At 51.6% G+C, this 15,831-nt stretch overlaps 7 protein-coding genes across 7 annotated transcripts; 2 read left to right on the top strand and 5 right to left on the bottom strand.

Annotated features, from left to right (window-relative positions):
• Window positions 1-171: 171 nt before the first annotated feature.
• BX661DRAFT_193180 (pyridoxal-dependent decarboxylase) lies at window positions 172-2,872 on the bottom strand (the record flags this gene model as incomplete). The annotated part of the gene is made up of 2 exons (XM_051537764.1): window positions 172-1,331; window positions 2,821-2,872. 2 exons carry the CDS (start codon window positions 2,870-2,872, stop codon window positions 172-174), a joined length of 1,212 nt encoding a protein of 403 aa, XP_051393802.1.
• A 1,334-nt stretch (window positions 2,873-4,206) lies between these two features.
• On the bottom strand, window positions 4,207-5,223 carry BX661DRAFT_178343 (uncharacterized protein). The gene has a single exon (XM_051534894.1). It carries the CDS (start codon window positions 4,993-4,995, stop codon window positions 4,369-4,371), a length of 627 nt encoding a protein of 208 aa, XP_051393801.1. The 5' UTR covers window positions 4,996-5,223; the 3' UTR covers window positions 4,207-4,368.
• A 174-nt stretch (window positions 5,224-5,397) lies between these two features.
• BX661DRAFT_178340 (uncharacterized protein) lies at window positions 5,398-9,042 on the bottom strand. The gene is made up of 2 exons (XM_051534893.1): window positions 8,848-9,042; window positions 5,398-8,652 (listed from the first exon to the last, which is right to left on the bottom strand). The coding sequence occupies exons 1-2, from the start codon at window positions 8,883-8,885 to the stop codon at window positions 5,529-5,531; spliced, it is 3,162 nt and encodes a 1,053-aa protein (XP_051393800.1). The 5' UTR covers window positions 8,886-9,042; the 3' UTR covers window positions 5,398-5,528.
• Window positions 9,043-10,184, bottom strand: BX661DRAFT_178338 (uncharacterized protein). Its single transcript, XM_051534892.1, has one exon. It carries the CDS (start codon window positions 10,053-10,055, stop codon window positions 9,435-9,437), a length of 621 nt encoding a protein of 206 aa, XP_051393799.1. The 5' UTR covers window positions 10,056-10,184; the 3' UTR covers window positions 9,043-9,434.
• A 223-nt stretch (window positions 10,185-10,407) lies between these two features.
• Window positions 10,408-13,374, top strand: BX661DRAFT_151554 (WD40-repeat-containing domain protein). The gene is made up of 2 exons (XM_051533237.1): window positions 10,408-10,635; window positions 10,760-13,374. The coding sequence occupies exons 1-2, from the start codon at window positions 10,598-10,600 to the stop codon at window positions 13,254-13,256; spliced, it is 2,535 nt and encodes an 844-aa protein (XP_051393798.1). The 5' UTR covers window positions 10,408-10,597; the 3' UTR covers window positions 13,257-13,374.
• An 84-nt stretch (window positions 13,375-13,458) lies between these two features.
• BX661DRAFT_196611 (uncharacterized protein) lies at window positions 13,459-14,022 on the bottom strand (the record flags this gene model as incomplete). Its single annotated transcript, XM_051538059.1, has 1 exon — window positions 13,459-14,022. One exon carries the CDS (start codon window positions 14,020-14,022, stop codon window positions 13,459-13,461), a length of 564 nt encoding a protein of 187 aa, XP_051393797.1.
• A 1,060-nt stretch (window positions 14,023-15,082) lies between these two features.
• BX661DRAFT_140601 (peptidase S28) lies at window positions 15,083-15,643 on the top strand (the record flags this gene model as incomplete). The annotated part of the gene is made up of 1 exon (XM_051532851.1): window positions 15,083-15,643. A coding segment is annotated over one exon (561 nt), but the record flags the coding sequence as incomplete, so codon positions are not given.
• Window positions 15,644-15,831: the final 188 nt, after the last annotated feature.

The following is a 15,831-nucleotide window of genomic DNA, read 5'->3' as shown; positions in this document are numbered from 1 at the left end:
AATAAAGCCCTACTTGCTCTTAATATTTTATCAGCGCAAGTTGACTTGGTTGTCCAAATTGCCCGGTGCAACACTTTCACTCGTTTAGCACCACAATGTTAGAAAGTATAAAAAAATGATGCATTCAAGAATTAAAAGGAGGGGTACTAAGGCACTTGCCCACAACATTACCTAAAACAGTGCCCCCTCAGTGTCAACATAGATAACGTCGCTGATCTTGAAGCCATTAAAACGCGAAGCAGCACATATGGTGTACGCACCCATCGTGTCAAATGTCAGCCAGTCACCAACTTGCAGCTCGGGCAGTTTGCCCGAACCGACAATACAGTCAATCGAGTCACAGGTAGGGCCCCAGATGCTGCTCTCAAATACAGCTGGCTCGGGCAGTTCTGGCCTGTCGACAAGGCGGCCATGGCGAGTCAGCACACGTGGTGTCGGGTGCTGATGATCAAACATGATGCAGTTGAAGCTGCCATAGACACCATCATTGACATAGTACATGAATGCAGGTGTGTCGGCGCAATCAATGCAGCGGCGGGCCACAACATTGACGGCCAGCGTGAAGGCTGATGCCACAAAGTAGCGACCAGGCTCGGCAATGACGCGCACATGAGCATACTCGCTGGGCGGAAAGTGCTGCTCCAGTGCATCGCCGAGCACAGCGGCAACAGTGGGGAAATCCAATCCGCTCTGGTCGCCACGGCCTGGGAATCCGCCACCAACATCCAGCACCGTCAGGTGCATTCCCAGCACTGATGCCTGGTCAAACACGCGGCGCGCGCGCAGTACAGCGTCGTTGAACGCAGACTCACTCTGGGAGCCGCTACCAACGTGGAAGCTGACACCAATGACATTAACACCCAGCTGCTGGGCTGTGCGCAGAAGTGCCAATGTCGTGTCTGGCGCTGCGCCAAACTTGAGCCCCAGTTGGCATAGCGACCCTGAGTCGTCGGTAAGGATACGCAGCACGGCCTTTGCACCTGGGTACAGCTGTTGGATCTTGACCAGCTCGTCAGCATTGTCAAAGGTCATCATCTCGACGCCATTAGCCTTTGCAAATCGCACATGGGATGCTGGCTTGCATGGGTGCGCATAGATGATGTTGTGCGCACCAATGCCTTCATCCAGCACCTGCTGCAGCTCAGCCTTGCTAGCACAGTCAAACCCAGCACCCAGACGAGCCATCAGCTTGACAACCAACGGATCAGGATTGCACTTGACAGCAAAGAATGGCTGCACGCGCGGCAGCAGCTGCGTCCATTGCACAAACTGGCGCTGGACCTCGCCCAGATCTGCCACAAAAAATGCGTCTTCGGCGTCAGTCTTTGTTGCTGCAGCATATAGTGTCGAGGCCACGCTGCCGCGCGACATCTGCGCTCCGGCCGCCAGGCTGCCGCTGAGCTTGGCCGGCACATCCAGCAGCAGTGGCTGGTCTGCCTCAAATACTTCGGTTGAGATGTACATCAAAAATACGGGTGAGGAATAATAGAGTTGTTGTAGCTTTTGTTCTCAGAACGGCAGAGGGAACGCGGACGATGCCCAGGGAGGCGCACCGACAAAAAACCGCGACGATAGAGGCGATACGGGCGAGATTCTCGAGTCTGTTTTTGAAAGCGTGCTTCTCCGGTTGAGGAAAAACACTCTAGCAGGTCGGCGGTGAACGCTAACAGGCAAGATGTTAATATATATATATAAAACTACGAGGCTGCGAGCAAATTCGGGCAGGCAGTCAAGTAGTCAGGCAGTTGGGCTTTATACTCGGAAGAGGTGCAATACAGCAGTGCAGTTGGAGTAGTGGACGTTTTGGCTTGTGTTGAACGGAAAATCAGTTGGCTAGCAGGCTAAGCAAAAAAGAAAAAGTGAGAGTGAGAGTGAGAGTGAGAGAAATAAAGTCGATAGAAATAAAATGGAACAGAAGAAAGGGATCCAAAGGTGAAAACTATAGACTGGGTGTGAGTGATAACGTTAAATATGTAGTTTTTTCAGAACACCCAACTCAGCCTTGACACAACTGAGAAAGCATGAATAAATAAAATACAAAAACGTATCTTCGGCTTATTTCAAGGGCCATTCGCAGAATCCAACTGAAAAAAATACGAAAAAGTATCCGATTATTATTTTGCCTGCCTGAAAACGAGTCCGTGCCCAACATTTTTGTCCTGGGGCCGCAGTTCATTGGTGAGTAATTTTTAAACTGCCAGCGGATTGATCACCTCAAAACTAGCTTGTCACTCCCCACAACAGAAAATAAACAGGATCACTTCAAAAAATATAAACCATGCGATTTTGAAATTCATCACATCACTGAATCAATGGAAAATCATTGAACCAATGGGTTCGTAATTTTTAAGCGGAGAAATGGCCATTCGCGAATGGTCAGCACACGGGACTATCCCACAATGCTCTAATGCATATATACTAAGATAACAATGCCAGGAATTCTGCTTTTTGGTTAAATTTTGTTTTTGTTTATTTCCAGTCCCTATCGCATCATCATCCTCGATCACCAGCCAGCACTGCACTACAATCTGTCAGAACTGCCAGCAACTGTTATTATGACAACAAAGACAGGCAAAGCTAGCAGGCACGGCAACACCAGCAGCTGTGGACAATGACGCGCGATAGGAACCGGCTACATAAATAACAAAAATACGACCGAGACGACACCTATAAAACGAGCGACAACGGTAAATCACAATTCATTGTTGCCTTTGTAGTTGTAGTTGTCGTTGTGCTGGCCATGCGGGCTCGTTGTTTTCTGTAAAGTTTGCTCGCATTAATGACTGTCTTACTAACAGTTAGTAATTTTCCGAATTTTACACGCCCAAACAACGAATTCTGGGCGACGGCACACAACAAACGCATCGGCCATGACAGCATGATGACTACAATGACCATGATGACCACGTCGATTATGAATACAAAAACTACAACAAAGACATAAAAGTAGATAAAAGCAAGCATAAAAAATACTAATACTCTCAACAGGAAATAAGAGAAAAAACTATTAAAAAAGACAAAGAGCAGCGGAGGTTGTAATGCCCACTTAGACCGCCTTTTTATAGCAGAAAAATAGGTGGACACTCGTTAATTGGTCGGGATATAATACATTGACTGATTGATACCTTTTTTCTACTTGCTGTCTTGGTTACACAATTTATAACAGAGGTTCTAGCACACTCAAATAGCTCGTGACTCCAGACCACATAGTGTCGGGCTGACAATGTTTCTTGAAAACTTAAAATTGTATCGCTATGCAAAAGCAAAGACTAAAGCCGAAAGGTTAGCGAGGATGGCAGGCGTAAGAAATATGAAACACACTTCTTGTTCAAAATGGCAACGGCTACAATTATTTTCACTCCTTTTCATAGTATTCATGGCGCTTTTCGCCTTTTAAACGTTAAATGTTGATTAATTTAAGATGTAAAATATAAAATAAAATTGAATATTTGTGGGGAAAATTGAGCTTTTCCAGATATGGTGGTTCCAGTTTGACCCTGGCAAAAAAAAAGCTCACTGGAACGCTTACGTTTCGCAACACTCTAGTCCAGGACAGTTGCCTCAACTACCACGCACAGCACAATCCCTCGAACTCGGACATCAGCAACAATGTCCCCTCAATGGCTATATCAGCAGCGCTGCCACCCAACGCAAGGGAATTACTGTGAACAACTTATGTAGTTTTTTATTTTACTTAGTTATTATAATAATATTCGCACTAAGCTACTGTGTAAAAATTTTAAACGGTCCATCGACGTTTGGGTTGCATACGTCAATTATTTTGAAGCAGAGAGAGACAACGCAGTTGACTAGCTACATCCCACACAGCCCGCGCCTTCCATGCCACCAGCTACTGAAAAACAGAGGGGTCATTTGTGGTGCAGAATCCAAATTTCTACACCTTCCACTTGGTCAATTTCATCAAAAACCATGGACCCATGCCAGCATAGAGTTGCAGATCACTCAAGCACACAAACAGCGAGTATAGAAAGATGATCAGGCATCAGACATAGCCAGGCACCAGCAACCACAGCTGATTGTACAATTTGTGATACCGATGCCATCGGTGGCTCAGGCCAGTATAACTGGCTATTACAACTCAACAAGAGAAAAATTAATGGATATTCAGATCCCCATCTAAATATCTCCGATTATTGTCTCGAGACATGCTCAAGGCTCAAGGCTCAACGTGAATAACGAATAGTGTGTAATGAAATGTGTTTTGTTGATTTGATTTTTTGTAAACAAATGAAATTAAAACAAATTTTGTTTTGTTGCAAAAGAGGCTGGCGCTCCTGCTGGTCCTGCCCTGATGGCATTGTGTGTGGCAAACAGACGCAAGGCGCGCGTGGCCCAGCTCCTGGACCATTAATACGGTGCAAAGTTGTAGGAGCCCCGGCCACGGCCGCGGAAGCCACGCCCACGGGTCGGATAGCCGTATTGGCCACGGCCACGGCCACGGCCTCTGCCGCGGTTCATGCCCGGCACGTTGGTGCGCTTGGGGTTGACCTTGAGCGCCCTCCCGTGCAGCATGGATCCGTCCAAAAGCTGGGACTTTGTCACAGCATCTGTCGTCGCAAACTCGACGTAGGCAAAGCCCTTCGGGTGCCCTGTAAACTTGTCGCACAGAATGGTAACCCGGTTAATAGAGCCACTGCCCTTGAATTGGTCCTGCAGCTCCTCGGGCGTCGTCACGTAGTCCACGTTGCCAACGTAGATTGACCGCGAATCAACGTCATCCGCGTCGGCTGTCTGGCTGTTTTCGGTGGGCTCCTTGGACAAGTTCTCCTCGAGTTCACGCAGGCGCTGGGCCTCCTTCTCCATCTCAAGCATGCGCTTTTGTAGCTCCTCCAGCTCAGGATCAACAATTCCATCGAGTCCTCCGTCTTCGTTGGCAGTGGCAGGGGTGCTGTCCTCGACCACAGGCGTCTCGTCATAGTCTACCTGCTCGGTGTGCTCTGTGTAGTTGATGCTGGTGTTGTTTTCGTCTGCCATCTTTGAAAATATAGCGGCGTCTAAAGATAAGGTAGGTTTAGTCGAGCTGTTCAACCAAAAAAATATGTGTATACGGGCGATAGAAGAATATAGAAATAGAAAAAGAATAACTACAATGTCTCTAAATTGAAAAAAGCAAAGAATATAATTGAAAAGGCAAACAGCAAAGGAAAGGAAAGAAAAGAAAATGAGAGCGAGTAAAAGCGATCGGGAGTTCTGCAATTTTAGTCTCTTTTTAAATTGGGCTCAAAGGCAGATAAAAAATTAACGTCCCAAGACCTTAAGCGAGGGCCACAAGCGGCAGCCCTATGGCGCGTGCACGTGGCAGCTGAGTCTGCATAGCACCGTAACTAATAATCATGCCCTGCCAATTTTAAGGGAGTACTCGTTGTGAGAAGCAAGTTAAGGTGAACACACTCATTTACTGCAAAAATTCTTGTATTTTTTAAAAGATTATTTAATTTTTTGTGTTGACCGTTGTGCAACAGCAGCCACAACACACAGCCAGGAACCGAGCGCCGAACCCCAGCTGGCTAGTAGCCCCCGGCGTGGTGGTTGCCAGGGGCAGAACCAGGGCCAGGCTGGTCGGGGTGCTGATGCTGATGCTGATGTTGGTGCTGGTGCTGGAACTGATGCTGATGCTGATGTTGGAGCTGGTGCTGCTGCTGCTGCTGGTGTGGGTGCTGCTGCGGGTGTGGAGCACCATGCATCATGACAATACCGGGCGGCGACGCAGCGTAGGCCTGCGAGGACGTATACTGCGGATAACCCATTGGCAAGGGCACCGGCATCTGCTGCGGCGCGTAGCCCTGCGGAGGGCCTATGTACGCGCCAAAGCCCATAGGCGGCACCATGCCCATATGCACCGGCGGGCCCGGCAGCTGGGCGTACATCATGCCGGGGCTATCGGCGCCGGCGCCAGAGCCCGGCCGCATATGCTGGGGCTGGTGCTGATGCTGGTGCTGGTGCGGCAGCATGGCCGGGCCCATCTCGGGTGTCGTGGCCACAAGCGCTGAGCCGCTTCCCGAGCCGCTACCCTGTACGTGAGGGAGCGGACCCATCACGGGCGAGCGCCCGTCACCGACCATGGCGGATGGTGCGTATGGACCAGCGCTGAAGCCCGGCTGCATGCGTGGCGCGGCGCCGGGTGGCATCATCGGCATATGTGGTGGGTACTGGTACGGGCTGTAGTAGCCAAAGCCGTACTGGTGCATGTACGCCTGCTGGTACATCATCGCCTCGGGCTCGTCGCCGACAAACTGGCTGCGGTACGTGCGCTGCCCAAACGGCCACGTCGGCCCGGTGTCTCTGTCTCTGTCGTCGCTGGCGTCAGAGGGGCGGAACACCCCGCCCCACAGCGCAGCTGCCGCCCTTTTAAGAACTCGCCGACCAAAGAACGGATTGAACTCGCTAGTCCCAGCCGCGGGCGATGCGACACTCCCGCCACCAAGCTTCGGCACAAAAGGAGGGGCGGCTGCGCTGGGCTTGAACGAGGATGCCTTTGCATTGAACTTGAATGATGCTGTTGCCTTCTTGTCGCTGCCCTCGGCATCGGGCTGCTGCGACTGCGGCTGTAGCTGTTTGGGCGCGGGCGCGGGCATCGGTGTTAATGTCAGCTTAGGCTTTTCACTGGGCAGCGTGTCAGGTTTCTTCGGGGGGCTACTTGGCGCTGGCGCTGGTACGGGCATTGCTGTAGCTGTTGTAGGTGCTGCTGCCAATAGTGAAACCGCCTTTGCTGCTGGAGAGGCCAATTTTGCCGCCGTAACAGATTCTGGCGCCTGTGGTTGCGCTGCTGCTGGTGCTGCCGGTGCTAGTGCTGGTTCCGACATCCGTGCCGAATTCAATTTCAAATTCGACTCTGGCGTGCCCCCCTTGCGCCTTCCCTCACTACTCGGCGCTGTGTTGCCGGATGATGTCGAGCTCTCAGAATCGGACCGCTGCAGCGACTGCTTCTTCTTGACGCCAATAATCTCAGCCAGGTCCTCGGGCATAGGCGTGTGCAGCTTGAAAGACTTTTGGAACTCCTTCAATTCCGACATGCGTGTCTGCCGCAGCGCCATTTTGTGCTGCTGTATGCGCTCGCGCTCCGAATTGAGTTTTTCTGTGATGTCGGCCATTGGCTTGTTGAGCGCCGCGGCGTCCGTGCGGTGCTTCAGCCCGCGGAGATTGGCCAGTTTGCCGCCTGAGCCAATATTAGATGGCTTGGACAGAGCGGTGATTGCTGGGTCGCCAGCCAAGCTGGGCGACGCGGCATTGCTGCTCGCTGATGCCGGCGTGCCAGGCGCTATGACTGTGGCTGTGATTGTAGTTGTGGTTGTGGCTGTCGCTGCTGCATCGCTCGGCTTTTGCAAAGAAGAGTGGCCAGTCATGACGATGTTGAGCTTGGCCAGCGCTGCCGCTGCCACCGCATTGTTTGGCACCGCGGACGCGTTGGCCTGTGCTGCACTGGCAGCCGGCGACGTAGACGAACGCTGAGACTGGGACTGAGACTGAGACTGAGACTGGGGCGCCTCGGTGTTCTCGGTGCTCTCGGCCTTGCTTAACGCAGGCTGCTTGGCTGCGGGCGCCGTGTCGGCCTTGCCACGCAAGTAGGGTGGCACGTACTTTCCGGGCGCCCCCGATGGCCGGAGCACTGCGCCGTACCTGTCCTCCTCGTCCATCACGCCGCTTTCATCACCCGCCACCTCCTGCCGCTCCTCAGCCACGTGCGAGTTTGCAAATGGCGTGCTCTGGATCTCCTGCGCAATGCGGATGGCCTCGCGCTCACGCTCCTTGTAGTCGGCGCGCGTGCGGTCAAGTTTTGTCGTGTAGATCTCCTCGTCAAAGTCCGTCGTGAGCCCAAACAGCTGCTCGTTCGTCGCAAACTGATCCCAACTCTGGCTGCCTGCCGCCGGGTGATCCAGTCCGCTTTCGAGCCCGCCCAGCTCGACGCTCTCGTCGGGCACCCAGCGGTGAAGCTCGCGCGCAGCAATCTGGCTGTCCATACGGCTGATGTCTGCATCAGTCTTAAAGCCCGTGCGCGAGCTTTCCTTGACACTGTGCTCTGCAAAAGCAGCCGCGCCGCTGATAGACAGGCAGTCGCTGCCGGTTACTACCAGCGTATCGACAGGCGGGGTCGCCCTGCTGCTGTCCTGAACATATGCATACCTTAAGACCACGCTCTGCGCGTCATTCGGATTGATTGAGTCGAGGACCCCGACGTACGACTGCCCGCCGCGCGTTTCGACTTTGACCTGGCTTCCAACCAAAAATGACATGATAAACAGCAACCGCTGGTGCATAGCCTCAACCTGGCCGGGCTCCTCACCCTCTATCAATCCGCACGATTCTGCCAGAGCAGAGCCAGCTGGTGCCTCCTGTATCTGCGCCCGACCCCTGAGAGTTCCGGCACCGCTGCCGCCATTGATGCCAGTGGCAGCATTTCCCTTGCCGTTACTGTTGCCACCCGTGATTGCACTAAAGCTGCGGTTGGCTGGACCCAATGCCAAAGCTGATGCCGACATTGAAATCGCGCTGCCTGTTGCCTGGGAGTTTTTTGCTGTGCCGGAGGTGGCGCTGGAGCTTTCCTGCGGACTCTTTGATGCACGGTTCATCTGAGGCGGGCCGGAGCTCCATCTGTTGGACTTGCCTGCACGCGAGCCACCAAGCTCGTTGTTACTACACGCAGGTCAACATATTCATGTTCATGTTCGTGTCTATGACGATGGTTAGTGTTTACTTGTAGTGCAATGTAATCTGAAAATAAAATAAACTCTTGCAATTCTGGTTCTCTTTAGTCACAGATGAGCGCAAAACAGAGCCTGCAATTAAAGTGGGAATTGCGAGGCTGCATTCTGGCAGCAAAATACTCACGCTTTTATCCCGCGCGTTTTGTCGCTGGGTGCTGTCATTCGTTCTACCTTTATGTACTTCGCGTGTGGTGATACTAGGCCAGATGCAAGGAAAGGACGAGCTGAGCTACGTATGCTGGAAAATAAGTGTGTTTGTCCAGGCGTTGTCGTCGTCGTTGACCAAACTCGCTTTTGCAAAATAAAATAATAATAAAGTAGGAAAAAGAAAAAGCTTGAAATGGACGGAAAGAAAGAAGCGAGAAAGGGGGGAAGAAAGAATGAATCGGTAAACGGGCGACGATGCTGCTTGTAGTGCAAAGCCGATTATATCTTGCTTCCGCGCCATCCCTCCCTCTTTGTGGCTGGCTGGCAGGCTGGCTGGCATGACTGCCTTGGTGTACTGCCGTTGCATCGCTGCAAAGCATTGTTTTACAGCACGTGATGCTGTGCAGCGCCATGGCACGGCGGGTTACCAATAGAGAAAAGCTATAAAACGGTTGCATCAAAGATATATGACAATTCTGCACTTTGTAACTTTGTAATATTTCATTATTTCTTCAGGCTGAAGCATTGGTTGGGGTCTGTGGAGGAAACGCGTTGTATTTATCATTACTGCTGCTGCTGCGACTCGTCCTTGGCCGGAACCACCTGCGCTTTGAATGATGCCTGACCAGCGTATATGAGCTTGACCACGCATCTGTACTCGCCAACGCTCTTAATCTTGTCATCCATGCTCAGCGCGTCCTTGTCAATTACAATCCCATGCTCTTCAGCCAGCGCCTTGATAACGTCCGTCTTTGCCAGCGAGCCATAGATTGCCTGCACGCCCTCCTCGGCGCCACCATCTGCGGCAACAACAACCTTGCGCTCAAACACAAGCGGCTGGAGCTTCATAATCAGGCCTATGGTCTCCTGGTTGCTCAGTGCCATCGAGTGCACCTTCTGCTGCGCTTCAACGTGTGTCCTGGATGGTGCTGTTCCAGACTCCTTTTCCACAGCCTTGGTCCGATCCAGAGGCCCCTCACGCGTAAGCACGTACTCCGCCATCCGCTTTGGATACAGCTCATGCCGCATATACGCCTTGTTCACCTGGATCACCGAACCAGCAGAGCCAACGCGCGGGATATCCTTGAGCAAGGTGACGGGGATCTTGCTCTTCTTCTTCATCCCCCGCTGTATGACCAAGACGGGCTGCCGAGTCTGGACAAGCGTGCGTGTCAAGCAATTCATATTTATTAATAAAGGAAAGGTGCAAGTTTGGGGGTTGAGGTTGAAATCCGCGCGAACGAGTGAATGGCAGCGCCAGAAATTCAAAAAGTATTTTTAAAAAAGTATTCCAAACCAATGCGTGAATAGAAGGGAGAAAGCGCCTGAGTTCGCGAATATGTGCTTGCTCGTATAGGTTGATGGGTGCGTGCGCTGATAGTCAAATCGATCAAGGCAAGTGGTGCAAGCAGAAATAAAAATTATAATCAGCGGATTTAGCCGCAGTGATCCAGCAGCGACGAAGAAGAAAAAATGCAAAAAAAATGTGCGTGCGAGCAATACCAGATCAAGCACAAAATTTTCCCCTTTACTTGGTCCTTGCTTCCTTCGCTTGGTTCATTTGTTACGCAAATTTATTTCACGCATTCCCAGAGGAATTCCCTTTCGCTTTACGTATTTTTTATCAAGCGCGCTTGCCTTCCACTCGTATATATTATTTCCTGCCCGGTTACCCACGCTCGCAAACGACTGAACGACCTGCTTGGAGGCATTATAAAGCGACAAACATGTCTGGAAACGGCGATAAAGTCGTTCTCAAGAGCTGGTAAGTGTGCCCCCGACCCACCTGCCTATTTGGGCTTTCCGCCCGAATACAAATGCCTTTTTGTGTAACCCAGTCTTACTAATGCGTGCTGTTCATTTGTACTCTCATTTTGCAAACCGAATAGCTTTGACTGTGTAAAGTCAATCGAATCCGTGTACACTGGAGGCTGTGTGGCAATCGACAAGGACGAGTCCCGGCTTTTCACTACATGCAACGAGGACATTGAGGTGCTTGATCTCAGCACCGGCGCAAAGGTGGCAGAACTGAAGGGTGATACAGAGATTGTCACATCGTTTGCAGTAAAGCCCGACGGCACGCACCTTGTTGCCGCGAGCCGCAGCCAGCTTATCACCATCTGGGATCTATCAACTTTCAAAACAGTGCGGTCATTCAAGGCACACGACGCGCCAATCATCACGATGGACATTGACCAGACATCCACTCTAGTGGCCACAGGCTCGGCTGACAGCACAGTCAAGGTCTGGGACATCGACCACGGGTACTGCACACACAACTTCAAGGGTCATGGCGGCCTTATCACCTCGGTAAAGTTTCACCCGAGCAAGGACAAGCTGTGCCTGGTGTCTTCCAGCGACGACGGCATTATCCGCGTGTGGAACCTCAAGACAGGCAAATGCGAGTCGGTGCTTGAGTCACATGTGAGCGTAGTGCGCTCAATCGACTTTACCCAGGACGACGAAGGCCAGCACATGATTACCGCTGGTCGCGATAAGGTCATTAATGTCTGGAACTGGAAGCGCAAGTCCCTTGTGCGTACGATTCCTGTGTATGAGACTATCGAGGCCGCTGGTATTTTGGCAGCAGGGACCGAAATTGGCTTTGGCAACAAGAACACGCGCGTAATCTACAGCGGCGGCGAAAATGGCACCCTTCGGCTGTGGGACATGGACAGCGGCGAAGAGCTGTTTGTACAGACCAAAGAGCTCAATGCAAAGCACGCCTTTGTTTCTGTGCTGTACCTACCCCAGGCTCAAAATCTCGTGGCGGTCACCAATGACCAGAACCTGCTGTTCTATGGGGTCACTAAGCGACTCGAGCGGGAGCGCCAGATTGTGGGCTACAATGAGGAGATCATCGACATGGCATACGTCGGGCGCGATCAGAAGTATTTGGCGGTGGCAACAAACACTGAGCAGCTCAGGGTCTATAACACGAGCGATCTCAACTGCGAACTGGCATATGGCCACAAGGACATTATTCTTTGTCTCAGCGTGCACAGTGGGTGCAGCATAATGGCGACAGGTTCTAAGGACAACATGGCAATGGTCTGGGTGGTTAACATGAGCGCACCCGCCAACCGGCGTGTGACGTGCGTTGCCACCGCACTGGGCCACACCAAGGCGGTGGGCGCGGTCTGCCTGGCGCAGGGCGCAGAGTGTCCCTTTATGATCACCGGCAGCGAGGACCGTACTGTCAAGATGTGGGACCTGTCGCCCCTACGGGCAATTATTGACAACCCTGAGAGTGCCGTGGCAGCTATTAGCGAGTCGGGACCTATAAAGCTGCGCTCCCTATACACATTCCAGGCCCACGACAAGGATATCAACTCCATCTGCGTGGCGCCCAGCGATACTATTTTTGCCACAGGCTCGCAGGACAAGACAGCCAAGGTGTGGGACGTCGCCACAGGCAAGCCCTTGGGCACCCTTCAGGGCCATCGGCGCGGCGTGTGGAACGTTGCATTTTCGCCTGTCGACCGGGTGATTGCGACGACCTCAGCCGACCGCACAGTAAAGCTGTGGTCTCTGTCGGACTTTGGCTGCCTCAAAACGCTGGAGGGTCACACCAACTCGGTGCTCTGCATTGAGTTTTTGACCAAGGGCACGCAGCTGATGACCACCGGTTCAGACGGCCTGATCAAGCTGTGGAACATTAAGGACGCTGAGTGCGTGCTAACGCTGGACAAGCATGAAAACAAGATCTGGACCCTTGCCAAGCAGCAATCGGAGGAATTTGTAGCCACCGGCGGCGCTGACTCGACCATCTACATTTGGAAGGACACGACGCAGGACGAGATTGAGCGCCTGCATAAGGAAGATGCCAAGCTGCTCGAGCAGCAGCAGGCCCTGGATAACTTCCTTGCAGCCAAAGACTACCGCAACGCCATCCTGTTGACGTTGTCTCTCGACCAACCCCATCGCTTGCTCAACATTTTCCGGGACGTGATGACAGCCGCTGAGCACCGCCACGCCCTGTCATCCGAAGATAGTGCCGATGCTGACGCTCAGGACGCCAAGCGTGCGATCATGGGTGCCCATGCTGTTGACGAGGTCATTGGCACGCTGGCGCCTGACCAGCTCGAGCGGCTGCTGGGCTATGTGCGCAACTGGAACACCAATGGCAAATTCGCCCACATCGCCCAGGCAGCGCTTTACTGCATCCTCACTCAGTACACATCGAAGGACATCCTCGCACTTCCGTCGGCAAAGGATCTGATAGCTGCCGTGCAGCCGTACTCCGAGCGCCACTTCAGCCGCTTTGATGGCCTGTTGACCGACTCGTTTATCATCGACTACACGCTGCATGCCATGGACTCTGTTCACCCTGCTGGTATGGAAGCTCTGACCATTGGCGACAGCGACAGCGACGGCGAGCTGTAAAACAGACTGTGGGCGTGTGTCTAGGTCTGGGTCTTGGTATGTGCCAGTGCCAGTGTTAGTGTCTGCTAGCATTTTTTAAAATATTACCATAAATAACAACTTGTATCGAGCTTGCTCTTGTTTCTCGAGTTTGTCATGTTCGATTCAGCATGGCACCTGTTAAACCTGTTCTATTATCGAATTATAAATATTTAATTCACTTTCAATAGTTGTTAGATGTTGCTGATCCCGACTCCAGGCCATTAGAGGTTTTGGTATTTATCTCGACAGTCTGATCTATCCCAGTATCGCCCCTGTGCAGCGATTTGAGCAGGGGAATCCACTCCAGGGACTGAGAGACTTTATCGCGCGGCAGGATGATATTCAGATCGCGTTCGATGTTAGCGACAACCCGATCATATTCGGCATAGGTCTCATCATAAACACGCTTTTGCAGCGGTTGCAATCGACGCTTGTATGCCGGTGGCTTCTCCTCAGTAATCCGACGCTGTTTGTGCAGATCAAGTACGGCCGTGGCGAGTCTGCGCTCGACCGAATCTAGCTCTCGCGCCAGCTTGAGAAAGCCCAGTGTGTTGTACCCCCGCTCGTAAAGCGACTTTAGATCGTCGGCCGCATGTGTTGCGCTTTTGTTTTCGTTAAATCCCTGGCGGATTTTCCCTAGTATCGCAACTGTTGGTTGGCGCTTCGCCGACACAACTCCGGGTGCTGCCCGCGCAAGCTCGCGGTACAGAGTGCGCCACTTGGCACCATTAATTGACGCGACCATTATATACAGGATTGAATAAAATCGATGACAAATAAAAACTGTTTTTTTGGCTTCCGTGCTGCTCTGCGCAGGTGGTATGGCCGGTGGAACTGAGAACACCAGTTTTAAAATATTAGGGGCGACTTTGCGCGTGACTGCAGCTAAAAAAATGGACTTGCTTTTTTTAGGCACTCATATTGCTTTCCAAATATTTCTGCGCATATTAGCCCTGCCCCCAACCAATACATTAACTAGCATACCTATTCTTTCTTTTTGTTTGCTACTAAATAAATAATTAATGCAATGCGGCGCAACACGCAATAGCTGCGACGTGCATTTATTAGCGCTATGCAATCGGTGCATATACAAATAGGTGAATTATATGTGCAAGCAATGTGGATATCACTTGTCAAAGGGATCACGCTCGATCTTTTTTCAGGTTTTCCTCATTAACGCGCACTACCTTTTAACGAAATGTAAAGGTAAGTGTATAAACACAATCTCGAAGGTCCTCTCAATGGTTGAGGATTTGTTACTATGTATTTTCAGACATATCCTTTGCAAATCCATTTTGCAAAGGGTGATTCTTTGTTCCTTTGCGCCCCAGACCGAGTGAAGTCACTTTAACGCTCTTCACTGCCTGAAGATCATGTTTGCAAACGCGAACGCGAACGCGAACGCAATACGAGCCACTCACTCACACGCGCACATCTCTTTGCCCACTTTCTTTTTCATTTGCATGGCATTTACATGCTGGTCCGCGACACCAGCCAATATCTTTTTTTGACAGTCGTGCAGTCAACATGGGCAAGTATGGATTACTTTACGTATTACAGCATTTATATTTTCCTATTATTCGGCCCTAGACTGTGTTAAGCCACACTGGGACATGTACAAGTGCCGGAATTTTGTCTATTTAAACCACAAGAATCCCCTGGTCAGCTTGCTTCAATACTTCACCAATACCCACGTCTCGCAACTTCAAAACCCTGTCTTTGACTCACCTTAACATATTTAGCATCTGAAAACACCCCTCACAATGCGTTTAGCACTCACCATCCCATTCCTTGCCATAACCGCCATGGCAAAGTGCGCTGTGATTGATGGCGGCAGCCAGCCATCCACGACTGTACCCCCATCGTCCACAGCATACTGGTTTAACCAGCCCATTGACCACCTTGGCTTGAACAACGGCACCTGGCAGCAGCAATACATGTTCAATGCCACATTCTACAAGCCTGGTGGCCCAATTTACATACTCACACCTGGTGAGGCTGCCATTGGCACATACTATACTGATAAAACCTACTTTACCAACCTCGCAGAGCAGACAGATGGCCTGGTTGTTGCCGTTGAGCACCGCTTCTATGGCCAGTCCAACCCCATGCCCGATCTCAGCGGCCCCAGCCTCAAGTATCATACCATTGAAAACACATTGGAGGACTTTGCTGCATTCATCCGTGTTGCCAAATCGGACCCAGACAATGTCTTCCCTGTAACAGTCAGCCCCAACTCAAAGGTCGTGTTCGGTGGAGCCTCCTATGCAGCATCTATTTCTGCGTGGATGCGTGCCACATATCCCGATATTGTGGATGGTGCCTGGGCATCCTCGCCACCTATCCAGTATAGATACGAGAACTACTGGCTTGATCAGAGCTGGGGAAAGCACCTTGCCGCACTCGGATGCGCCACTGAGATGGCCCAGGCAGTCGACGAGCTTGACGAGGTTATGCTTTCAGGTAATCAGACAGCAATTGATGACATGCAAGCCCACTTTGGCTCGCCCCAGCTTGCTTCGCGCGACTTTGCAGCATTGATCTCAGCAATAAT

Source organism: Kickxella alabastrina (assembly GCF_025024165.1).
Source record: "Kickxella alabastrina strain RSA 675 chromosome Unknown BX661scaffold_4, whole genome shotgun sequence".
Lineage (NCBI taxonomy): Eukaryota > Fungi > Kickxellomycota > Kickxellomycetes > Kickxellales > Kickxellaceae > Kickxella > Kickxella alabastrina.
The sequence above is the reverse complement of the archived record's forward strand: the minus strand, read 5'-3'. Positions and strand labels throughout refer to the sequence as shown.